At 40.3% G+C, this 25,816-nt stretch overlaps 1 protein-coding gene across 2 annotated transcripts; it reads left to right on the top strand.

The window, feature by feature from the left end:
- Nucleotides 1–1,030: 1,030 nt before the first annotated feature.
- On the top strand, nt 1,031–25,816 carry LOC107308931 (ADP-ribosylation factor-like protein 8B). 2 transcript variants are annotated; one of them, XM_015853179.3, is made up of 7 exons: nt 1,031–1,337; nt 4,542–4,622; nt 17,520–17,593; nt 18,338–18,431; nt 20,601–20,668; nt 22,526–22,596; nt 25,396–25,816. In XM_015853179.3, the coding sequence occupies exons 1-7, from the start codon at nt 1,149–1,151 to the stop codon at nt 25,443–25,445; spliced, it is 627 nt and encodes a 208-aa protein (XP_015708665.2). In that variant the 5' UTR covers nt 1,031–1,148; the 3' UTR covers nt 25,446–25,816. The 2 variants fall into 2 exon arrangements, with proteins under 2 accessions (XP_015708665.2, XP_015708675.2); XM_015853189.3 differs by lacking the exon at nt 22,526–22,596 and having other exon boundaries at nt 25,396–25,603.

The raw sequence follows: 25,816 nt of genomic DNA, 5'->3' as shown, positions 1-25,816 counted from the left end.
CTGAGCTTGGCAGAGGGATGCAGGCAAAGTGCTAGGTCTGTATTTCAGGGGAAAACAAATCTAAGTGTGTTAGATGACACCTACCCAGCACAGGCAAAGGAGAATTCCCTGCAACGCTGCACATCCTGTTGTCAACAACTACACAGAGCAACCAACCAAACATCTCCTGCTGAGGCAAGGAAATGTGCAAAGGGAGCTGACTGAGAAGAACTCCAACGAAGATGTGGTAAGCCTTGGAACTTAATGTCAGTCTTTATACAAAGGACCTCATTGCAGCCTTTCAGTACCTGAAGGGAACTTAGTCCCAGGAGGGGAGTAAACTCTTCAAAAGGGCTGACAATAGCAGGATGCGGGAAATGGTTTTAAGTTAAAAGAGGGAAGATTTAGGTTGGATGTTAGGGGGAAGTTCTTCACTAGGAGAGTGTTAGGTCCTGGAACAGGCTGCCCAGGGAGGTTGTGGATGCCCCGTCCTTGGAGGTGTTCAAGACCAGGTTGGACGGGGCCCTGGGCAACCTGATCTAGTAAATGTGTATGTTTGGTGGCCCTGCCAGGCAGGGGGGTTGGAACTACATGATCCTTGAGGTCCCTTCCAACCCGGGTCATCCTGTGATTCTGTGACAGGGAACAGACTTCCACGGGAAGAGTGGAAGTGCCAAGGCTGTGAGAACTGTCATCGTAAAAGGCGGACCTACAACACGGTACCCTGTGAGATGAGCCCACCAGCTCTCACACTGCGCACTCGGATGGCCCCGGGCAGAATACTCTCAGCCTGCGGCACCCACTAGGTCCCATAGGACGCCCCTCCGTTGAAGCCACCGCCTGTCACCCCTGCAGCCAACCCCGCCCGCACCTCCATCCTCCCTATGGTCCATCCCGACCCCGCCGCCACCTCGCGGCACAGCCCTGCCCCCGCCGCGGGCGGGATCCGTCACACCACATCGCAGACGCCTCCCCGGCCTCCAGCCCAGCCGCGGCCACCGCCTCCTCCCCGCCGAGCCCCCCTGGGCCGGGCCAAACCCCTCCCACGTCTGCAGCAAGTGGCAGCGGCAGAAGGGCGGCGGCGCCGCCATCACGTGAGACCCCGCCGAGCGCTTCGTGCCCGCGCCGCCTCGTCCGCCGCCGACCCCGGCCCCTCCCGTCCCGCCGCCATGCCCAGCAGCGAGGCGGTGCCGCTGGGGCTGGGCGCCTGCCGCAGGTCGGGGGCGCTGGCCGGGATGCTGGCGCTCGTGGCGCGGGTGCTGGAGTGGCTGCGCTCGCTGTTCTGGAAGGAGGAGATGGAGCTCACGCTGGTGGGGCTGCAGTACTCGGGGAAGACCACGCTGCTCACCGTGCTGGCGGTACGCTGTCCGCCGCCGCCGGGCAGGGGCTGGGGCGGGGGCCGGGGCGGGAGGGCGCTGCGGGCTGCGGCAGCACCTTGAGGGCCGCAGCGGGCGGAGTTCGGGCCGCACGGCCGGAATCGGGCGGGCCCTTCGCTTCGCTTCCCCCAGCAACAAGTGCGGGCTGCGCCTCCGCGGCGGAGCCGTCTGCTGTCATGAGAGCCGGGTGGGGCCGTCAGGGGCCGTGAGCCTTCTGCAGCTTCATGCAGCATCGAGCATTTACGGCGGGCTCGGGTCGGGGTGGCATTTTACACAGGAGAGGAGGAAGATGCTTCGCGTGCCGCGACCGCACAACGTGAACGTTGCAAATCAGATTTCCGAATTCTTGCCCCTCGGTGACCGTTCATGTCAGTGTATTCCAGATTTATTAGCGATACATTGTGCTTCCTCCAGGGCCTTAACTTTCCCTTTGCTGGTTTCTCCCCTTTCTCCAGCTGCATCACATCCCACAGTTCCCTGATGGCCAGCCCTTCCCTAGCATTCAAGTCCAGCACACCATTCCTTTCACACTGTAACGATGGGATGGCCTTGCTGCCTTGTTCAGTGTCTGCACTGACACCTGCCATGACATTTTCCATTATGTTTCCATGCTGAAATACTTTCTGATCTTTGATTTGGCCCTTTTGTACACCCTTCTGTCTGCCCCAAAGCTTTCCATCAGAAATTGCAAACAAGTGCATGTTACATAGGGTTCCTGCTGATGATGAAGCTTGTCAGTGGTGCTGTTTCCTCTGAGGTCATCAGCTCTTCACTGTATTGCAGCTTCACCTGCCACGAGGTGGGAGCATCCAGATGTTGGACAAAAGCATGAGTAGGGCCTGCAGTCAGAGACTGGGAAACAGTGATGGACATGAGCATAGGGCATTTGTTGTTTCCTTCCCGTGCATTACAGGGAATAAAAGGAGACGGTGAGTTAGTGTGAGTGAAGAAGTTGAGAGAGAGCATAAAAAGGAATGGAGTGGGGAAAGTAAGGCTGGCAGTGATGGTGTGCTTTGATGCTTTGAGGCACATCTGTCAGTAAACAGAAAATACATTAAATTCACGTTTGTTAGTTTCAGGTGGCCATAATAACACAGACATCTCTACTCATTATCCGTTGGGAGCATGCTTCACACAGCAGGCTCTGCTGAAGAAAGAGAAGACAATAGATTGTATTGTTTCTTGAACTGATTTCATAAAGGGAGCGGCGGAGAGCACAGCATTTCAGAGATCTCAGTGCTCTAACACTAGTGTGCAGTATCAGACTTCATGCTTGTAAATGCCCTCTCCTTCAGACTACACCTGTAGAATGACATACATGGTTCTCATCTCATGCTAACCCAGATGTGATAACACTCCCAGTTTTCTGCAAGTCTGATTTTTGTTAGCATCTCTTTCAAATGTATTCTGCAAGGCACCCATGTTTTCTGATTTGAGAAATGTCATAGACTGCAGTTTTTGTAGCTTTTGGATTTTTAAAACTGGAGATTGTGTGCCCTGATAAACACCAAGGAAGGGTGGTTGAACAATTTGTAACTGATTCAGGATGAGGCAGTAGATGTCAGTTGATAAGAAGACTGCAAACAGACTGATGATGGGCATGTGTTTCTGTAAGCGTGGTTAACGTACAACAAGGGGAAAATAACCATTACAAAACAGTGAGTACTTGTACTCATTGCAGACTTCAGTGGATTGTAAAAACAAATGATAGGAAATAATTATTTTTCCTGCTGTGCATTAGTATTCTGGGTTCATCTTATGCTGCCATCCAATAAACATGCTTTAGAACAGTCTCCTCCCTGATAGAGACTTTTTTAGTCTTCTTTGGTATGTATGGTATTGGATGTAGTGTATGTTTTGTGATCAAGGTGGAATCCTGACTTTTTATGCTTTGCCTAAACATTAACTTGCTGAGTTGGGTATCTTCTTTTTCCAGGCTTTCCTGCTCCTAAGTAGTGATATCACATCCCCATGTTTTATGTGCTAGGAAGTATGTATATGTCCACACAAATTTTGTCCTCCACAAATGCTATATAATTTAGCAGAATAGGCCAGAACCCACTGCAGCAGGTTGGTAGCGAATTGGCTTTGTCTTACTGCATCCTATTAAGAACTTCTGTCACTGCTGGGTGTGTCTATCTGTAGGAGACTGCTGGTGCATTTGTCTTCACTGCTGCTGCTGACGAGTCACTGAAGCAAGGAAGAAGAAAAAGAGTCTTCCAGCAACAGAAGATGGGGATGATTTGTAGTACAGAATTTCACAGTGAAGTTCTCATAGCAAAGATCAAACAAGTAATTGATGGAATTCAGTTCTTGCCTAAGGGATCAAATTCTGAACTCCCAAATCATGGAGAAGAGCACATAGCTTACAAAGGCTGTATAGGTTTTTAATCCCAGATTAAAAGTAGTCTTAGCTTAACAGACATGAACGGGAGGTACAGTGTGTAACCAGTCTGCCATAAGGGCTGTGAGCTGCTGCTGGGCTGCACCTTGCACCTCTGCTCATCTGCCTCTTGAGTGGGAGGGCCCTGCTGGAGGATGTTTGCTTCCCTCATTTGTATACCTGTATGCTGCAAAAATAAAGGTTACAAAGGATGATGAGGTGAATGAAGGGAGCGTGGGAAGATAGAAACAAAAGGATGGTAGCAATTCCAGGAGGCACTATCTTCCTTGTCTCTGGGTGACTGGAAAACCAGGACTGCTGTGTGCATTGCAGACAGCAGGGCCTGGACGTCTGTGTAGAAAGAGTTGTTGAGTAACCTGGGTCATATCTTAATCCACCACTCATGTTGAAGTTCAGTCCCTTATATATGGTATCTCCAGTGATCATCAAGTGCAACCCCCAGACTGATGGGAAAAAGTTGGGGTATAGTCAGTTTTATTATATTTTGGCAGTTTTGCTTTCTGGTTTGCTCAAGAGTCAGATGAGGAATTATCTGAAGTCTCATGGTTTCTGGGGTGATCTTTGTCACCAAGGAGAATAAAAGATCATTTAAAGGGACTGAAATGAACAGTCTTCTTTGGCGTGACAATGCATTAATTGAAGTGCTGGCCAATGCTCTCTTGTGGAAAATTAATGTGGTCTTTTACTGTGTTTTAAAATAAAAATTCTGTTGTGCAAATGAGAAATTCATCTGCTTTATATCAATTATTTTATAATATGGATAATTTTTTTTTGCATTCCAGTCAGGACAGTTCACAGAAGATATGATTCCTACAGTAGGCTTCAATATGAGAAAAATAACAAAAGGAAACGTTACCATAAAGGTAGGTGTGCATGCTTGCATTAATAGAGAATGTATAATTAAAACAGTGACACAAAAAAGAGTGACAAGAATTTGTAATGGCACTGTATAGAAAGTTGTTTTTTTCAGGTGATAAAGGATCACCTCTCTGATTTTGTAGTTCAGAAATTCTTTTAAGAGCATATAGTTATACATTCCTGTGTTACATTAATATGTATAATTTCATGATATCCATGCCAGGTGGAACCTGGTGCTCCTTTGGATTAGGAAGGTCATAAAACTCAGAGATACTTAGGGAGCCAAGTGGACAACCTGGAGGTGCCTCTTTCTTGTACTCTTTCTTCCGTTCTCACAAATCTAAAGGTAATCTGAAGCAATTTTCCTGTTAACTTTTGAGGCTTAGTGGAGAATGTGTTTTAGCTCAAGTTGTGTTAGCTATCAAGAAATAGTACATCTAATCTAAGTCACTTGTCACTGAACTATCTCTTAGCGCCCCTTTACCCTCTTGACATGGAGAGATACACATGCTGCCAGTTTGGTTGTAATTCATAGCGTAGGCATCAAAATACAGATAAATCACTAGCATTAAGGCTCTCTCTGTTGTTTGATAAGAAACGGAGTCAGATTGATTAGCCTAGCTCAGATTCATAATTTCTGTCTAAAATTAGGTGAAGAGAATATAGGCTTTTGCTTTTACCTTGACTTTTCCCTTCTTGTCCTTCATTTTCTCTCCTTTCTTGCTCAGTTCTAAAGGTGTTCTTTTTCCTTTGGGTTGCCATGACTCTTGCACCTAGGAATATTTTCTGAAAGCACCTGTAATGTGAAATAAGCAGTAGTAAGCTATTTACCTGCTAACTTTAAACAGTGAGCAAGTAAAGGCTGATAAAAGGGATAACTGACCTCTGTTGTTTGGGAGATGTTAAAGCTGAAGTATAACATTCATCCAAAACCTGAAATGACCATAGGGATGTAGATATTATGACTGCCTGTCTGTTTCAGGTTCAAAACCTCATATGATTATAGGGAGTTTCAGATTAACTTCTAAATTGATTACCATGAAACCATGACACCTGTGTAAGATAATCACTAGCTGCACTATAATCACCTGTTTATTGTAGTGCCTAGTAAAACCTTTTGAAATGTATTGAAAAGGATCTAATGTTAGATCCAGTTATTTACTTACAGTACTCCAACCCCCTTTCCAGTATGTTCTCTTAAGATTCACATCAGGTTTGGGTGAAATAATAACTCTTAATACTATTCATGATTTAATCTAATTTCACGGGAAGTTTTGGCAGAATATCAAAGATAAATTATGTTGAATATCTTAAAACTAGGTCCAAAGTTAAGGCTGTTAAGGCTTAAAAGTGATATGGAGTAAAATGTAAAATAAAATAAAATGTAAAATGGAGGAGAATCATTATTGCTGTGATGACCTAAGTTCTGTGTCTTCATTTATAGTCAGTATATATGTGAATACATATATAGTGAATATACAGTAAATACAGCCTGCTATGGGGGACAGTCTGAGCATACACTTATCACAGAGTAGGTAGAGCAGGAAGACAAAGTAGAATCATAGAAGTATTTTTAAGTGTGACATTTCCTGAAGGGTAGATGATTGATAGAAGCCTAAACCTTTTTTCTGCTTTTCCTTCAGTAGAGATGGTGGTTGTGTGCTTAAAAAAATGAATCTGTTGTGTGATGAGCACTGCAGATGTCAGTGTTGGGTGGCCAGACCCTTTTAAAGTATGTTGTCACAGGACACAAAAGTATGTGATAGCAGGAAGCAGTGTCCAATTTAATAAAGTAAATACAAAGTATTATAACTTTATCGTGTTTATATTAAAATATATTGTAGCACAAAAAGCAGGAATTACATGAGTAATTTTTCTGAAATGTTGATAGAAAACCTTCAAAAGAATTTTTGTTTCAAAGAATTTATGTAAGTAAGAAATCAGGAATGAGTTGAGAGCTCTAGAAATTCAAGTGTGCAGTGGCTTTCAGTTTTATGGTTTATTCCTAAAGGTAAAATTTCTCCTTATTTTTCATGTACTTCAGTATTAGTCACGTGCGTAGCAAACCCTTATATTTATGTGTCTGTGTGTATATCCAGGGTTGCCCTGTCCCACATGCAGAGTCTGGCACTTGCTCTTGTTAAACTTCATGGTGTTGATGATTGTCCAGCTCTCTCAGTTTGTTAAGATGACTCTTCAAGGCCTCTCTACCCTCAAGAGAGCTAACAGCTTTTCCTAATTTACTGTTGTCTGCAAACTTATTTAGTATGTATGCATTTGAGTCCTACATCCAGGTTATTTACGAAAATATTAAAAGAGAACTGCCCCTAAAGTTGAGCCTGCTGAAATCTTATTAGTGACTGGCTGCCAGCTTGATGTAGCCTTATTTACTGTTACCCTTTGGGTGTGATCCATCATCCAGTTCTTCACCCATTGAATTATGTTTCTGTCTAGCCGTGTGCTGAATTTTATTTATTTATTTATTTATTTTTCCCTGGAAGGATGCTGTGAAAATCAGTATCAACTTTAGCTGAAACTTAGAAAGATTACATCAGCTGGTTTCACTGGGTCCACTAGGCCGATAACCTCATAAAAAGAGATTAAGTTTATTGAACAGTACTTTCCCCTTGTGTTGGCTGTGAGCAGTGGCTGTGCTGTCTTTCAGGCATTTTTCAGTAACTCCCAGAACTATTTTCCCTCTAGATCTTATCATAACCATCTTCTCTTAGTCAGACATGCTCCCTTCTTTCACTACCTTGTTTCTTTATGACTCATCCCACTGTGCTTGTACATGAAGGTCAGTCCTCCTCATTCCTCAAAGTAACTGCTCCTGTGAATTCAAGAGAAAGCAGCAAATGTCCAGGAGTGGATGTCAGTGAATGACGGGGGAAAAAAGAAATTCTAGTCTTGAGTGCCTGTGTTAATTAAGTGTCTCCCAATAGCCATCTACTATTGCTGATCAGAGATTTGAACTCTAATGTAGAAAGAACATGCTTAAATGTAATAGGAGATCTGTGCATTCCTGTTTATCTTCTCTCCAATTTAAATGCCTTTTAAATCAGAATAAGAGTGTCTAAATAGCTTTCATTTGGGCTGCAAAGTCTATCCAAACTGTATTTCTTGTAGAGGGAGGTGAAGTCAGTCCCTTTTCAAGTCAAAAAATAACCTTTTTTTTACACCTGCTCTTCTGCCTGCTTCTAAACCTGAGAAAGATGTTCCTTACAGTGGGGACAAACCAGACTTACTTCTGGGAAAACTAAGGGGCAGTCAGGTGAGAGTGGTAGAGGTTAAAAGTCACATTTTACAGTTAGCTTAAGTAGATCATAGCGTGAGGCTTTACATTCTACTTTAAACATATTCATACACCCTAGTACTTCTTTCTGTCAGCACTAGTGATCACATAGCAATGCAGTAGTGATATCAGTGTAATTGAGGTAGTTGGAAGCAACCTCTTCAAAACAAAAGTGAAGCAACCTTACTAGTTAGCCCCTGGTCAAACTACCTAAGTGCTATGTTCCCAGCTATGCGGTTGCCACTGTCAGAAAGCAGGGTACAAATGTGCATTTTGGGGACAGTCTGGGTAGACTGACTTAGTTGCAGGGCTCCATAATTCGAGTCAGAATATAGGGAGGAATAAAGCAGTTTTTCAGCTTCTGAGAAAAGTTACATTTTCCTTCCACTCTGATAGCTATAAACTCTTAAGTATGGTTAACACAGACTATGGCTAGAGGGCTGCCAGAGTTATGTGTTCAATATGCGCACGTAGACTGATTGTGAATTTGTGTGATTGTGATGGTATTTTTTAAAAATAAATGTTGAATGCTATATTGTTAGAATTTATGAACTTTGAATGATTTAAAACTTTTCTATTCCTTGTGATTAATTAATAATTCATATTAGCTATAAAAGAGAATGTATGAAGAAGTCAATGCCCATCAATATCAAAAGCATGATTGATGTGCTAATTCTATAGATTTTCTCTTTCACCACCCTTTCTGTTGAGTTTTTCCTGATATCCAACCTAAACTTAGCCTGGCACAACTTGAAGCCATTTCCTCTTGTCCTGTCGCCTGTCAGCAGTGAGAAGAGACCCACTCTTGCTAAATCACCTTTCAAGTATTTGAAGAGATCAGTATGGTCTCCTCTCAGCCTCCTCTTCCTCAGAATAAACAGCCCCAGTTCCTTCAGTCTCTCCTTATAGAGCATATTCTCCAAGCACTTCACAAGCCTTGTTGCCGTTCTTTAGACCTGCTCCAGCACTTCAGTGTCTTTTCCTTACTGAGGTGCCCAAAACTGGACACAGTACTTGAGGTGAGGCCTCGCCAATGTGGAGTACAGGGGCAGGATGACTTCCCTAGTCCTGCTCACCACACCATTCCTGATACAAGCCAGGATGCCATTGGCCTTCTTGGCCACCTGGGCACACTGCTGGCTCATATTCAGCTGACTATCCATCAGCACACCAAGGTCCCTTTCCATCAGGCAGCTTTTCAGCCACTCCCCCCCCAGGCCTGTAGGGTTGCCTGGGTTTGTTGTGACCAAAATGCAGGACTCAAAACTTGACCCTATTGAAACTCATACAGTTAACCTTGGTCCATCAATGCAGTCTATCCGGGTCCGTCTGTAGTGCCCTTCTCCACTCAGGCAGGTCAACACTCTTTTCCAACTTGGTGTCATCTGCAAATTTACTGAGGGTGCGCTCAAATCTTCTTGTCAAGATCGTTAATAAAGATGTTAAATAGAAGTGGCCCCAGTACCGAGCCCCGGGGAACACCACTTGTGACCAGTCACCAACTGGATTTAACCCCATTGACCACAACTCTTTGGGACCGGCCATCCAGCCAACACAGTGGAAGCAGTATCTTCCAGTTGTGCGTTAACTTTGCTTCCAAATTTATCCAGGAAAGGATTCACTCTGTTTTAATTACTCCTACACATCCATTTTATGCTATTCTCATTACATCTGCCTTGTGACACCACTGATCAAAGAAGTCCACAAATATCACAGTCAGTAAATAGTTCCAACATATGACCATAGTAATCCATAAGAGATTATTGGTAGGATAAACAATCCATGAGTATGAATTGCCTTTCAGTTCTGTTAGTTTCTGTTTTTTTTTACTACAAGCAATAAGGCTATGATTTGATGTTTATGCATAGAAAATAAGAGGACAGTTTGAGTGCTATACTTGTGGTACTACAGAATTGTCAGACATAACAAAATGAGAAAGATGTTAAGAAAAAAAATTATGAAAATAATCAGTCTCCTGAAGTATTTTTTGAGCCAGGATAGTTGAGGTAGGTGAAAAAAGAGACTGATAATTTATAATGGAGTTGAGATAAGCATCAGAGAAGCATGAGATGTTTGTGAGTTTCTGTGCAACTGTGACCGATTCCAAAAGTTATACAGTATGAAAGGTTTTACAATACAGTTGGTAGGAATAAAAGGATAATACTAACATTATTAAAAAATAACTGGATTTGAAAACAGTATTTAGTTTGGAAACCGTTATGCACAGGAAAATAATTCATCCCAACAAGTTCTAATTGTCTCTCTGCGACAATAGTGTGTAGTAAAAAGAGGAGGATATGGCTGTTCTGTATAAAAGCTTACTTCCTTAAAAGCCTGTCAAGAAGTACTTACAAGTCACTATTCCTCTATTTAGATAAATTGTTAAAATCTTAATAATTGCTGGATAACATTTCTAAAATTATTTTACTGTGAGAAGAATGACATCATTTGTTGATAAGTTGATGGCTGGATAATACTAAGGGGGATGCGTCAGCAACAAAGCGGATGATTTTTCTCAGGCACCAAAAGACTGTGATATACAGCTATCAGCTACTCTCAAAATTCTTGGATAAAGCATTATTTTACTAAACTGGAGAAGTTCTTGAAATGTGGCAGGAGCACTGTTCATGGTAAGCAGATGTTTGTAACCTGTAAGCAGGTTCTTGCATGCAGCCTTTTTTGATGGTCTCAGTATGCTGCATAGGAGAAATTAAATGTAGTACAAGAGTGGGGCTGAGAAACTATCTGGGTCAGAAAGTCATGAAGGGAAAAAAAGAGGCATTGCAGAAGGCTGGGACTGATTGCTTTAGGAAGAGAAAGTTACACCACCAAAACGTGGGTGGTAATAATCTTTCATCTAGTTTTTTGCCATATTTTAATTTAGGCCACTAAGAAGGAAGTACTGTGCTAATGCAGCATCATTGTCTGGTTTCTTGACTGCAGTTTTGTGTCTAAATCCTATACTATTCCAGAAGACAAAAAAAAAAACAAACAACAAAAAACAGCCAAACAGTCTACTTTCTTCCTGTTTTGACAGTCTCTTCCAGAAGCCAGCAGATTTAGTTTCATATTTAGTCTGTCATCTTAGAGTGTAAAAGTGTGGTGACTGGCATACTTGTGTATATGAGTATTTATCTGAACCACATGGGGAGAAAAATAGTGATTTATGTTGGCCAAAAGAATAGAGAGGTGCCAATCTTATGTGGTCTGTAATGTGGCTCATGTGGTTGAGAGTGATAAAAATCATAAAGCTCTCAGCTCTAACCATCTACTGCCAGACTTCAATGTGGCCAGATATTTCATAAAACCTCTCACCTTTTATTTCCAAAACAAAATGGGAGGAAAAGAGGAAATGTTTGAGCAGACACCATTTAGAATCCAAGCTGGAAGCTTAATGGATTTTAAGGCTTGAAACACAAGAAATGCATACAGAAAAAAGCAACTTCAATTTCTCTGTTTTTTCTCTGTGCTTTAAATTTACTGTCTTAAAATTGCACCAGATAGTTTCTGCATTCCACTGGGTAGCGCAGCCTGGTGAGAGCTCGAGATGAGGAGGTCGGATTGCAGTCGCCCCAGCTGCCACCGCTAGAGGCCAGCCTCTTTCCATGGCAGCTGCAGCTTGGGCAAATGCCTGAGGGCCAAACCAGGCATCTTGCTGCTTGCTGTTTGCTCTGATGTGATGGAGAAGGATCCCAGCTCTTTGTGTTCCTTTCTTGCTTCCTTCATTGCTGCATTCCTTCCTCCTCTATATAGTTGTTTTCAAGTTTCTGCAGAGATACATAACCCTCCTGCTTTTTAATGTTTCATCCTACAGTTAAAAAACAGCTGCTGCTACACCATCTCACATGTCATGCTGTAATAGAACCCTGTGACTGTACTTCTATTACAGCTCCAGCAGATTCTCTGCAAGTACTGGAGTATTCCAAATGGTTTAGGTCCATTTGAAAAGGCTGTACCATTTCTGGGCTGATGTCAATCAGGATCACACCACATCAGAAAGTCCAGTCCCTAGTGAGTGACTAGGGGGTGTGTAACGTCTTCATTAATGTCTCATGGGACAGATTGCAGCCTATGCAAGTTTGCCAGTGCTGCCAAACTCAGCAGAGTGGTAGATACACCATGTGGTTGTACCATCATGTAGAAGAACCTCAGCAGGCTGGAGAAATGGAGTGACAGGAACCTGAAGCACTTCAACAAAGGGAAGTCTCAAGTCTGCACCTGGAGAGGAACAACCCCACGCACCACGACATGCTGGGGACCAGCCATCTGGAAAGCAGCTTTATGGAAAAGGACATGGGGGTCCTGTATTTGTCAAATTAAACATCAGTCAGAAGCATGTCTTTGCCAAGAGGACAGTGGTTCATGAATGACATGAGGAGAAATATTGCCAGAAAGTTGAGGAACGGGAAACCTTCATCTCTCTTCTGCATTGGTGAAGCCATGCCTGGACTACAGTGTCCAGTTCTCAGTCAGTTGGTACAAGCGGGATGTGAAGCTGCCGGAGTGAAAGGCAGGGAAAATATTAAATCACTGTCCCATCAGAGAATTCTTTGAGACTGTGTATGTGTTCAGTTGTGTACTGAAAAGAATGTGAGTTAGGATCATGTATTTGGTAGAAAGGTCTTCACTGGTTGGGCCAACACACTGGACCAGAGGCCAGTGTCCTCAAATATTTCACTGGCCATTCAAAGTAACTGTTAGGAGTCCTGAAAATGGGAACAGTTGATCAATTGTCTAAACCAGCCTTGTGCTCTGAGGTGAATCAGGTGTTAACCCAAATATCTCTAAATAACTGTTTCTTAAAACTTGGTGTTCTATGAAGAGGGTTCTACACTATACCTTGTTTATTGTCATGCACTTTCAGTGTTAAAGCTTTTTCCCAGTTTCTAGAATGATTTGCCATCATTATAGATTGAGCTTCTTTGTTACTGTGTCTGATAGCCATAAAGAACTGCTTATTTTTCTATTCTTGGGGAACGTTATAATAATCTATTTTGTGTTGGTGCATTTGGTTCCTTCTGTCTGAATGTGGGTGTTGAACTTGTGTGTGTTGAATCTCAGCTGCTGTATTTCAGACCATCTCTCAAGTTGGTCCAGGTAATTTAGAATTCTGATCTTCTTTTATCCATTCCCAGCTTGAAGTTTTCTATAACGTATATAAATACGTGTTCTCTTCCAACATACTGTTGGGACGCCTGGGGACCATAAAAGCTGTCTCTGATTAGTTCTCTCCTCAGAATCTTTGTCTAATGGATGCATACTGAGTCTGTCATAATTGCTCATATTCCAGAGGTAAGAGAGCAAGGGGGACAGACAATGGGAATTCAGTGGAGTTCAAGCTTGCACAGGAGAATGTCCTGTAGTTGTCCGGTCTACCAGTATTACAGTAAGTTTTCCCAACATATGCTCTGTTGTGCATCCCACTTGTTTTTGCTGCTGAACATGTACTCATTTTGCTATCATGGTTGTGTGTTCCTCAAGAACAAGTAGAATTAATACTGCAGTAGTTACAATTCGGCTGTTAGGAGCTCGCATTGCCCTTGCCTCTGGTCTCCTTGCTCCCGGTCTTCCAAATGCAGGTTCTGCTCATAGTTTATGACCTGTGTATGCTGACCTTCACCAGAATCTCTTGTATCTTGATGTCTGGACTCCAGCTTGTGATCATGTGAGGACTGTTCATGACCATCCTGAATCAAGGCTTTCTGCCTGGGAGAGAACACAGGGTGGAGAGTCCAGGATGGATTGACTTCTTGTGTTCAGGAATGTGTTACATCTTCATTAAGGGGGCTGCAGTCTTATCTCTAAACCTGAGCTCCCTGGTACCTTCCTGCCTTAGAAAACAGTGTGGCTGTAAGCAGCACTGAATTCAGAAAATGGTTGCTGAGAACAGACTTTGCTCCCGTGTCCTGTTTAAACTCCATCAGACACTGTGCCTTGTGTCTCTTCAGCCATTTTGTGCTGCAGGCCTGTCTGTTTCTAGTTCTCTGCTGACAGTGCAGTGCCATGATTAAATTAAATAATTATGAATGGTGTGAACTGCATACAGTACTTTTTTTTTTTCTGCCTGGCATGACTAAAATAAATTACCTAATTGCAAAAATGTTTAAAATTTGGGTGTTATCACCAGGGAGGGGTGACAGCACAGTTCTTTGAAGGACTAAGGCTGATTTCAGAGAACAGGGTGTTCTGGGAAGTATTGCCTGCAGAAACTGTAGCCATGTGCCTTTTTGTTTTTCATCTGTGAGGCAAGTGTAAATATGTTTGCAAAATACAAAGTAATAGACAGATACTGGCTACAATTATGGGAACTATGAGTGATTTCTCACTTCCCTAATGAACTACATGATTAGTATACTACAAGTAAGTCTCTCTAGTTTGTATCCACAAGGCAATTTATTAAAAAGTGTATTTCATTTAGCTCTTTTTATTCTTCCCATTTGTTAGACAAGAAAGGAGAATGTTACTGAGTGAACATTCCACTCTAAAATAGGTGACTGTTCAGGATTTTTCTCCCCTAACTTTGGCCAGATGAAAAGGAGGAAGCCAACTGGAGCCATTTGCCTAAACTCAATAGGAGGCAGTGGGTCCTTTGCAAGGATGGTTCAACTGATAGGTAAGACAGATGACATCTTTTTTTCCTTTAGCTGCCCTCAGGGAGCTTCAGATGCTAGTAACTTGGATGAGATGCCTGCACTTTAGATGGCTGAAATTGCAGGAAGTAAATTCCCTGCTTTCCAGTCACTCTTTGTCATTTCACCGTGAGTTGGCTATGAATGCTGTCACTGTGCTTGCTGTGTATGTGTGAGCTCTTTAAGTCACATGTCAGTATACCTGGATTTGTCTATACGCAATATGCTGCTGAATGTTGCTCATGCTACCTTATTCTGCCCAAATATTTTTCTGTATTTAAAATGTTCTCATCTCTTTGTTTAGGTTAGGTTTTATGGCTGGTAGTTTCTGACTACATGCAATCAGAAATATATATCTCTACATTCAGGTACTTATAGTGTCAGATTCAGCTTGCAAATTAGGATGGTTTGAGGCCATCAACTTTATATCTTCATGAGCATTAAGCTCTTTTAATATTGAAAGAAGCTGTAGTCACTACTGGCAAGCCTAGAGTGAAATACTGTCATCCTAAAGAAAACGTTGCTTCTGGTCAGGTGAATAGCTGAACAGCTGTCAGCCTACAGTGAGGCCTTAGGTACTGTGCCCATGAGTTTACATGAAGGCAGAAATGTGTCATTGTGCTCATCTCTGTCTGCAAGATAAATCCCACCCAGCATGTCAGGAAAAAAAATACTACTTATCCTTTCCTGCAACTTTCTCAATAACTGTCAAATCTTCCCACAATTTAAACTAATTAACAGAAGCACAGCTGGAGTGTTAATGAGCCTCCCCATAGCAGAAAAGCTTTCGAAAACCTTTGAACATAATCCATAACTTCATTTTTTTCTCAACTGTCATGATACACCTCTGTGCCAAAGGAAAATATTTGTTCCTTAATCACAGCTGATATCTGCAGTCTTAGTGAGGAGCCTTAAAGCTATACAAACCAGAGATACCCAGAGAGTTTCCTCTTTTAAAATAGGCTGACTGAACAGATAATTGTAAGCATTGTGGGAAATGGCAATTCTGAAGTACAGGGATTAATCTTGTTTGCAAATTAAAACATTTTTTTATGAGAGTATAGGCTTACAAGCATGGTAGGAACTACTGTTTTACAGGTATAGATGGGAACAAAAAAAGTGGTGATTTATGAAATGTTACAGGAATAAGAATTCGGGAATACAGAAATACATAGAAATGAGATTTAGCCTAAAGAACAACTTAAGATGTTAATCTTAGTCCTAGCAATGTTTTAATTTCATAAATAAGAAGGTAATTTTTTACTTCATAAGTTAATTTTCATTCTCTAATTAAGGCAGTTATAACTTGATGCAGTGATAGAAACTTGGTTTGCACGTGCCATTAGGAAAACTTTGTGTCCTTCATGTTGTACTTTTAATGAATAGCTGTAAGCCTTGTGAGGGAAACTAACTGGAAATGACTTATCTTTCTATTGTTTCAAGGTGACTCTTTCTCCTAATGAGAGTAACATTTGTTCTGCAGTGCATTTTAATACATTATACATACAGTATATCATCAAACAAGGACAGAACCAGTATTTCATTATCTTGTATTTGTTTTGTGATTAGTTCAGCCTACTTCATCTTCTGGATTTTTCTGGCTACAAGGAATAATGACAATCAGTCTCCAGAAATCTAATCCTATTACTGGCCTTCCCTATCCTTTTGCCCCTTGTTTTCTCCTCTGATCTACCAAGAAAGTAATTTGGTTTCTTTCTCCAGACACACAGATGTCACCAGATGGCTACAGTTAGTTTCAAGGTCCTGAAGAGTTATTGGAGTAATTAGTGTTGATGAGAGGTTTGTCATCTAACTATAATGTTGAACAGGGTACTCATCTCTTTCAAGCTTTAGGAATAAAAGGTTTATTTTATTAAGACTCTGAAAGAGCACCTCAAATGTCAGTGACGATCATAATTGATACCCAATTCATGTTTAGAAGTTCACCCAACTCTCTTTAATGTGTAAAATTCTTAATCTTATAAGAGGGATCAAAGGCAGCGTACATTTATGTGATATACTAATGTTATGCCAAGAGGAGTGGTAAGATAATCAGTCACGGAATGTGATCTATGGACTGTGGCATGAAAAAATATAGTCCACATTAATTGAAAAAGTCCTTAATCCAAGGGCGTATTGTCTGTTTTATATTGTCACGGCAGCTTTAATGTGTTTTGATTTAGAAAGCATAAATACAAAAGCAACTCCTAAGGAAATTTGGAAGACATAAACTTTTGCTTCTATGCAAATTCAGTTTGGGCTGTAATGGATATGCCTCCTAGTTTTGATGTATGGAACATATAACTTTGATAGCTAAATCATGTGAAATAAGGGGTAATTCTCTTGGTCCTTGAACAAATTCACTCCTTTTATTTTTCAGTGTTCATCAATATTTTAATAGGCATGTTGCATGTAATACAACTTAGATGTTGCAGTCTTTAGATGTAGCTGCAACAGCTGCATCAACGTGTAGTCCTTGCATCCACAATTAGATCCTTTCCCTGCTGTTTTGATCTTGGATCTCTGAAGCTGTTTATTTTCATCCACCAAAAATACTAATTTTTTTTTACAAGTGAAGTAGATGTAATTAGATGTAATTCTTGTATAGAAGAATAACATGCTAGCCCTTTCATGATAAGGAATTCACTGATTAGTATCCTTCTTTATCTGACTGAGGGCTTGATGTATTCTTATTTCAGGTCTCCCTAGCCCCATAGAAAATGCAACTCCATAAATGTTTTCATTCAAATAGTGGATGACATGGTAGACATTGGTTACCATCTCAGTCACAGGACTAACTTACTTGTTGTCTGGAAGGTGCTAAGAACACCATTTTCTTGAGGACAGTCTAGGAACTACATTCAGGCAGTGTAAATGCAATGTGGATGTTGCATGGAAGAGTTCTTTTGTTACGCTCTTTTCTGTTAGTGCTGTATAGCTCAAACAAAGTTTTGGGCTTGGTGTGTTTTTATCTTTTCCAGGTATGGGACATTGGAGGGCAGCCAAGGTTTCGAAGCATGTGGGAGCGTTACTGCAGGGGAGTCAATGCAGTTGTGTAAGTTTTTGGTTTTTTAATCTTAAGATACCTTGCACTTCTGTCCATCTCCATCACTTCCCCATTTATTAATTGTGCTGCTTTTCTTTTATGGTGAGATGTTTATCTGAACTTAGTGATAACTTGAAAACAAGAAGGAAGCATAAACTACATAAAATACATCAGCATAAAGCAGAATTTAAGAAGAAAATACTTGGATTGTTATAGTGAGTTACTTGACTTTATACATCAGAGTGACTTATCTTGATTTCACTGGCATCTGGATAAAAAATATATGTTATGCAGCTGTCATATTAATTCCTATGCTTGCAATATTGTTCATTTCCAGAACTCGATATAGATACAGATAGAAGTATATTTAATTGAGTCCATTCTCTGCATCTATTTATCCATTACTCTTTACTACTTTGCTGATGTTAGTTTTTTGAACTGAAAAAAATACTGTTGCTAAATGAGATGCTTCTAGAAAAGTCTATAATAGGTTACTTAGGTCTGTCAAACTGTTCAGTGAGAGGACTCAACATAGTACAAGTGATGTGTTTTATACATCCTGTGTTCCAGATATATCAGAAATTGTATGTTCCAGTTTTGTGTCTTCCGGTATTAGTAAATGCAGTGTTTATACAAATCAGGAGTGGTTTAATGCTGTTATCAATATGAACACATTTGTCACATTACAGAAGTTTTAATGCAGCTTTCTGTAAGTGAAGGACAATAGAATAAGTATCTGTTTTCCAACTGCAGTTACATGGTGGATGCAGCAGACTTGGAAAAAGTAGAAGCTTCAAAGAATGAGCTGCACAGTTTGATAGATAAACCACAGCTGCATGGAATTCCAGTACGTATTTTGATTTTTATTGTTTTTACCTGGCTGTAGATGGTGTAGTCTTAAATCCTTGTGTGTGTGTTCTCCTAGCTTTAGTCTGACGCAGCCTTGTTACAACTCTGTAATATTCTTTTGCAGGACTTAGCATCTTATGTGTGTTTGTACATTTCTAGTCTAAAGGTCAGAAGAGATTTGGAACAAATTCATTTTCACATTTGGCATTACCAGATAATAAATATTTTCCTGACAGTCGCCTTGTCGACTGGATTTAAACCACTGACCTAAATATGTTTGTTTCCAGAGATTGTGGAGGAACTTGACTTTTTCTATCTTGACTTCTTTTTCCTGACTGTTCGGATTTTCGAAATAAAAATGTTTGAAAAAATGCAAAATTATAATGGTTCTGAAAGGTGAGGTGTCGAATAATAATCCTGCTGAAATTCTGAAGAGAAATTATGGAGTTAGAGATTAATATCATTAACCCCATGACAGGAGTTGGAACTATGCAGTCTATAAGGTCCCTTCCAACCCAAGATATTCCATGATTCTTTGATTCAGTGATTCATTGAAATTTAGTCTGTCATTTGAGACCTGATGTAGAATCATAGAATCACCCAGGTTGGAAAAGACCTTGAAGATCATCAAGTCCAACTTCAGCCTAACCATAGTACCCTAACTCTAACAACCTTCTGCTAAATCATATCCCTGAGCACCACATCCAAATGGCTCTTAAACACATCCTGATTCATATCAGTCTAGCTTTGATCTTAATGCTGACATCACCAAATGAGTTACTATGTTTGGTTGTAAGAAAGAAACTGATAATACTTACAAATGAGGGAGAACTTAATTGACAGCTTGATGGCTCTTGCCTCGACCTTCTTTGTAAGCCAGTATGTGGATGCTCAGCCCAGTGCAAATGCTTGAAGTCATCTGAAGAGGAGTGGACAGAGAGTCAATACAGAGTCTACTTGAAGTCACCAAAAGAATAAAATTACACAAATGCCTTTATCTGAGAGGAGAGTTTTTCAAGTAATTCTTAATCTTAATTACGAAGTTTGCTGTGATTCTGTTTTTATGTGTTACTTACATATTGAACAAATCCTACGGAAATCTGCGGTCATGGTGGGTGATGTCTTTTTGTTGTATTGTCTGTACATACTGATTTAATTTTCATTGTCCCTTCCTTGACAGAATATGTCTCTATCAAACTACCTAATTAAATTCCTTTGCTTTTATGTGTTATGACACCACATTTCATTTGCCCAGCTTAACCAGTACAGTGCAGTAATGTACTTTTAACTTATTTTTATTTCATAGTTAGTAACTAATATTGAACTTTCTCCAGTTTATTTTAACTAGGCTTTGGCATTATCAATTTTAAGATAACTTTATTAATCTGAGAGTGTAAGTAATGGGTTTCTTTGTGTTCCAGTTGCATGGGAATAAATGAGACAATCATAACATTGTCTGGGAACAGAAAGACATCCGTAAAACAATAATGCAATCATAATTTAAAAACTTTGTTGCTTGTTTTATCTTAGAATGTACTCAAACCATTCATCTGACTTTCACTTGTACTTGAGGCTTTAAGTGTATTGTGTAGGAAATTTAAGTCTGAGCATCTGCTTAGTAAATTTTCTACATTTCTCAGACTTTTGTAATGGTCGTTGTTTTCATTTTTTTAATAATGGGTGTTCAAAGGGGAGGGAAAGGAATCAGTCATTTAACTGGGGTAAGGGTGAGCTGTGGTTTGGTTGTCTGACCAGTATACATACATTAAGAACCAGGGAAGCAGAACTGTAGCGAGTATTAAGTGGTTTTGAAGATTCAGCATTTACTGCTGGGGTCATACTTCTGATGTGGTCCTGTAGATTCAGTGTCTACTGGTGGCTTCAGTGCAGTGATGCGTGCTGTCTTCCAAGTTTATGTTTCATGCCAAATCCGTGTAGGAAACTTCTGATACCGATGCATCCAGAGAATATTAGAGATATGTACCTGTCTGGGAAGGATGTTTCCAGGTTGTTCACACAGAGTTTGGTCACTTTGAGTATGCTAGATATTGTATTGGATGTATATATATTTAGCTACAATATCCTGAATATTGGCAATAGGTGGCAAAATACAGAAATAAGCTGTTATTGCCCATGGATTAACAGAAACATAAATTATTTCTTTCAGGTGTTAGTCCTTGGAAATAAAAGAGACCTCCCAGGTGCACTGGATGAAAAGCAGTTAATTGAGAAATTGTAAGTAGCTGGACAATGTAAAAAGATAAAACACTATGAAATAAGATATCTAAGAGAAAGTCTCTGGTAGTCTGTGGCTTACAGTGAGCTGTAAGAAATATTCCATTTTGCATTCTCAGATGCTCCACCTGTAGAGCTGCTTCCAGTGGAAATAGCAATCTAGGCTGATAACTGACTGCAGGAGATCTGAACCTCTTGTAGTTATTATTTCAGTTGTATAAAGTTATTTCAGACAATCTTGTTTTCCAGTTGCTGAAGGTAGAACTGCTAGAGATAGTAATAGGATCACTTCCCAAAGTACTTTGTAGTGGCAGTTTAGTGCTCAAATGGCATTACAACAGAATCTTTTCAAACTATTGCCTATAAATGTGAGCAATTTGGATATTTTTGACATGTATCCTAAGCATATATTCATGTATAACAGAAACCAACATAAATTGTTGCATTGCAAGGGTAATTTTAAATGAAGTAAACAATTTTGTAAAAATGGATGGTATAGCAGTAATTTTGCAGAATACGTTTTTATATCTCAGTTCACCTAATTTTAATCAGTAGGAAGTAAAGCAAAGCTTTCTGTTTAGAAGGATGGTTCAAAGGCTAAGCAATGGAGAATTAGGAAACAGAATCACATAATGTTTGGAAGTAACCACTGGAGTTTATCTAGTTGAGGTCCTCTGCTCAAGCTGGGCCACTAAGAGCCCAATACCATGGAACACTTTGAATACCTCCAAGAAGGAATAGAACACAACCTTTCTGGGCAACCTTTTCCAGTGCTCAGTTACCCTTAGAATAAAACTTCCTGAAGTTCAGTTGGAATCTCTTGTGTTTCTGTTTGTGCCTGTTGCTTCTTGACCTGTCACTCTACCCCACTGAAAGGAACCTGGCTTCACATTGTTTACAGCTTCCCTTCAGTTATTTGTACACATTGATAAGATTCCCAGCCCTCCCTAAGCCTTACGTTCCTCAGGCTGAACAGCCTTGACTTCCTCAGCTTTTCCTCATAGGAGAGATGCTCCAGTTAATAATTTTCTAGCCTGTTTTTTGGAGTCTCTCCAGTGGCTCCATGTCTTTCTCCTACTTGGGACACCAGAACCAAACACAGAGCTCCAGATTTGGCTTCATCAGTGCTTAGAAGACAGAAATGGTCACCACCCTTGACCCACTGGCAACACTGCTCCTAACGTAGTCCATGTTTGTGTAAGAGTACATTGCTGATTTCTGTTCAGCTTGAACTTCCTGGTGCTTTTCTGCAAAACTTCAGACTCTTCCCAGTGCTTCTACTTGCCATCTGCTCCATGAACATCATCTGTTTCCTACACGTTCCTTTCACTTGTGTGAGGATAAACAAATGAAAAAAAAGAATAGAAAAGTGTTCAGAAATGCTAGGGAGGTGTAGGGAAATTCCCATAATGAAACTGAAGTAAATTAAGAAGCAACATCTACCTTACTGTAGAGGCATTCTTTCACTAGGAATTGGGTCTATTATCTTTGTGTGATATAATAAGCTTCATGAAGAATGATGCTGAATACTATTGCTTAATTGCAAGTGTTAATAGAGCTAAAAGTTTTGAACAAGTTGAACACTAAACCAAGTGCTGTTATTCAGCATGGAATGCTATTGTCAGCTCATTGAATTCTGCTTTTTTATTATGTGCTACTACATTGACTTAATGAGAAACTTAAATGTTTGAAATGACTTTATAACCTTAATGTCTTTATAATTAAGAAATTAATAATTTAATGTGCTTTAGCATATTTTAAAAATCAAATATATGAGAGTAGAATTTAACCCACTGAATAAAATGCAGGAAATTTCTGTTGCCCGTTTGTGATGTTAAAACATTTTTTGTTCTGTAGAAACCTTTCAGCTATTCAAGACAGAGAAATCTGTTGCTATTCTATTTCCTGTAAAGAGAAGGATAACATCGGTAAGCTGCTTTTTCTTACAGCCTCATCACTGTATGCTTTGGATCAGATGTTTAGAAACATTAATGAGATCTGAATGTGTAGCTCCTGCATGTGCTTGAAAATCTCAAATTACTTTGAAAGACTTTGTTGGAAATATCGCCTTCAATGGTGTATCTCTTAATATATAATTATATGTAATTTAAAAATTGCTTGTAGGGTGATTCAGTTCCTAAGAAGTTAAGAAATAAATTTGTCAAGGGTCTTGGAAAAGCAGCTTAAAAATGAAATGAACTGAACCCCTCACAAAGACTGTTAATATTGAAAGAAATAGTAAGTGGACATGAAGGCTTCACAGTTATTAGGGGGTACTTAGTAAATTTTAATAAGTGTTTCTATATATGATCTTACTTTTAAAGCAGACTTATATATATGCACATGACTATAGGATGTTCCTCAAATAGAGTGACTGCTGCTTTTGTCCTACTGAAGATATGCTGAATTTATCCTAAAACCTGCTGGGGACCTATAAATGCCACATGAAGTCTCATATTTAGCCTTTGCTTTTTGCCCTTCTCGGTCTTCCTCTTTCTTCTTTTCTCCACTTTCCTGTTCCTGTCCTCTGTCATGTTCTCTCCTTCCCTCTCTATCCTGTGGAGACAGTTAAGCTCACTTGGCCACTGCAGTGAGTGGGAGGGAAGGTGGGCCAGGCAAGCACTTGCAGCCCTTGGCTGGCATGGCCTGTGCCACCCATCTTCCCTGTGCAGTGCTGAGACAGGTGGTGCTCACTAGGACATGTACAACCCATTAGATATTTCTGGCTGCACTAGGCAGTGTCGAGCAGACCAATCATAGGTTCCCTTGGATGTGGTGTGTAGGCTTTGGGTGCACTGGTTTGAAGGGGACCATGCCTGGTTTTGCTGCAGCTTGAGTTATAACCATTATTTCTGGGTAAGGGGAATGCACAGAATGTATTGTGAAACTTGAGAAGAATAGATTTAGGGATTAGGTAAAGAGCAGACTGAGTTGGAGGCAGGCCTAAATTAGCAACAAAATGAAGGAAGTGAAATACAGGGTAGGCAAGAGATTAAATCTGAGAGTGGATGACACCAGAAACTGGATGGCTCCAGAAATTAAGTGGCTCCCAGTTAAGTAAGCACAGGTTTGTTCAAAACTTGGACTACATTTCCCAGTTCACCTAAGTACCATCTTTGTCTTCAAGTTTTATAATTGCAGTGTCAGATCCTCATCAAGTCGTTGAGGCTTCAGTGGAGGATCTCAGAGTGATAATTGTAACTGGAAACTGTATCAGGCAGCATCATTTCTGGAAGCATTCTGGAGAAAATAGGTTTTAATCTTAGTTCAGTTGTGTGAATGGCTTGTGAGGAAAAAAGCATGCAAAAAAAATTATGCTAAAATTTGCAAATGGGAAGCTAATGGAAAGAATGATCACTAATGCAGAACAGTATAGATCACTTACTTGTGGGAGTCCTGAGAGCGGAGATAGGAAAACAAAAACCAAGCAAAGAAAAACAAGTCCTGGCTGAGAATCAGTCAAGTATCTTCCAGTGTAACATTATGCCTGGGAAAGCTGATCTGGTTTCTGAATATTTGCACAGGGAAATTAGGAAAAGGGGGGACTGGATGATGTGTATCACATGCATTTGGAATTGCATGAGCATTACTGGAACACAGTGTTCATTCTGTGCCTTTTTTTGAGGAAAACCTGGGAAAGCAAAAAGAGATTGAGCTATAATCTGGGGAGATCAGAGGACTAGCAGGTATCATTTATGATGTAAAACTGTAATAAAAATATATCTAGCTTATTAAAGTGATGAAAATAATATGCTGTTAAGGAGAAGAGTGGGAGCTGTCCTCTTGCTCCACATTTATGATTGATGTCAGTGCAGTGGAATGAGAAAGTCATTTTTCAATGCAAACTGTAACCTAACTAACGAGCCTTATCAAGGGGTGTCTGTGAGGTGTCAGTTTCTGTGTCCTGAGAGACTGGGGAAGATTAGTACATAGTTATTAGCTTTGGATGCTCTGGGATCCTTTTGTCTGCGCTCTCAGTGCCTAAGCTGATCTGCCAGGATACTTCTGGAGTGTCATCTAGAATTTAGCACAAATAGGGCGAAAAATTTAAATGTGAGGGCTATGGTTCCTGCCTCCTGACATCCTTCCTACCACCCCAACAGATGTTACTGCCTTGAGGCAAAAACAACTGATCTGCTCATGAGTCAGTTTGTAAACTGCTACAGTCTTCAGCCCAGTGCATAAGTTAGTATCAGGAGAGGGACCGATTTCAGCTGTCAAATTTTACTCCAGTGTTCCATGTCTTTCAGAGACCTTGGGCTCCTAGAATCTACTTAAATAGCTTCTTAATGCCTTGTCCGATGCCTGCCCTTCTCTTCTCTTCTGGTCATGTATCCCTGCCTTTGTTCTCATATTGCATTTCATTCCAGTCTGGATTTTACAGTACAGTCTATGGTCATTTTAGATCTTTGCTTTTCCAGCAGTTCTTTATCTGTAACGTAGAAAATTTGATGCAAGTCATTGTATTTTAGGAATATAAAAATGCACATAATTTAGAAACAAAATACAACAGAAGAACCCTGCAGTCTTGAGTGCTCAGTTTCTAATTAGGTATGAATGAAAGCCTGTGGTTACTCAGTTTTGTTTATTATTATTATTATTATTATTATTATTATTATTATTATTATTATTATTATTATTATATTAACCTGCTTGTGCTGCGTTGTCCCTCTAAGCTCTGCAGACAGACTGTTGAGTTTTTCATTTTGTTTTATCTATCCTGGCAGACATAACGCTGCAATGGCTTATTCAGCACTCCAAATCAAGACACTGTTGAAGAAAACTTGCTGAAGATAACTCCTCTTTCCCAATCACGTTGACTCCTATCAGCTATATACAACTGAAATGATAAAAGAATGCAGCTGCGTACTAGCAGGACTCACTTTGATCATATTTGTTAATGGAAATAAAACTAAACTATAGCTTGTCTTTCCATTTTTGGTTCTGTTGTGTTTTTTTTTTTTTCTTAATCCACATATTTGTTTGCCTAGATGAAATTCCTGAACGCCTTAATACAAGATGGAAAGAAATCAGTGCTTCTGGGGGCTGAGATGTTTGAGTTTATGCATGTGACTTGTCAAATAGTGGTTTTTGTTTGGTTGTTTTTTTTCTAACTTTAAACTGAATAAACTGCACAGTGGAAACAGA

Source organism: Coturnix japonica, chromosome 1 (genome assembly GCF_054131305.1).
Source record: "Coturnix japonica strain WE chromosome 1, WE-NBRP24, whole genome shotgun sequence".
Classification (NCBI taxonomy): Eukaryota; Metazoa; Chordata; class Aves; order Galliformes; family Phasianidae; genus Coturnix; species Coturnix japonica.
The sequence above is the reverse complement of the archived record's forward strand: the minus strand, read 5'-3'. Positions and strand labels throughout refer to the sequence as shown.

What these genes read in the sequence shown, in the direction of transcription:
- LOC107308931 (XM_015853179.3), top strand. Translation starts at nt 1,149, where the DNA reads ATGCCCAGCAGCGAGGCGGTGCCGCTGGGGCTGGGCGCCTGCCGCAGG. An exon ending in CGCTGCTCACCGTGCTGGCG is followed by an intron (nt 1,338 to 4,541) that starts GTACGCTGTCCG and finishes TTTGCATTCCAG; the next exon opens with TCAGGACAGTTCACAGAAGA. An exon ending in AAGCAGTTAATTGAGAAATT is followed by an intron (nt 20,669 to 22,525) that starts GTAAGTAGCTGG and finishes TTTGTTCTGTAG; the next exon opens with AAACCTTTCAGCTATTCAAG.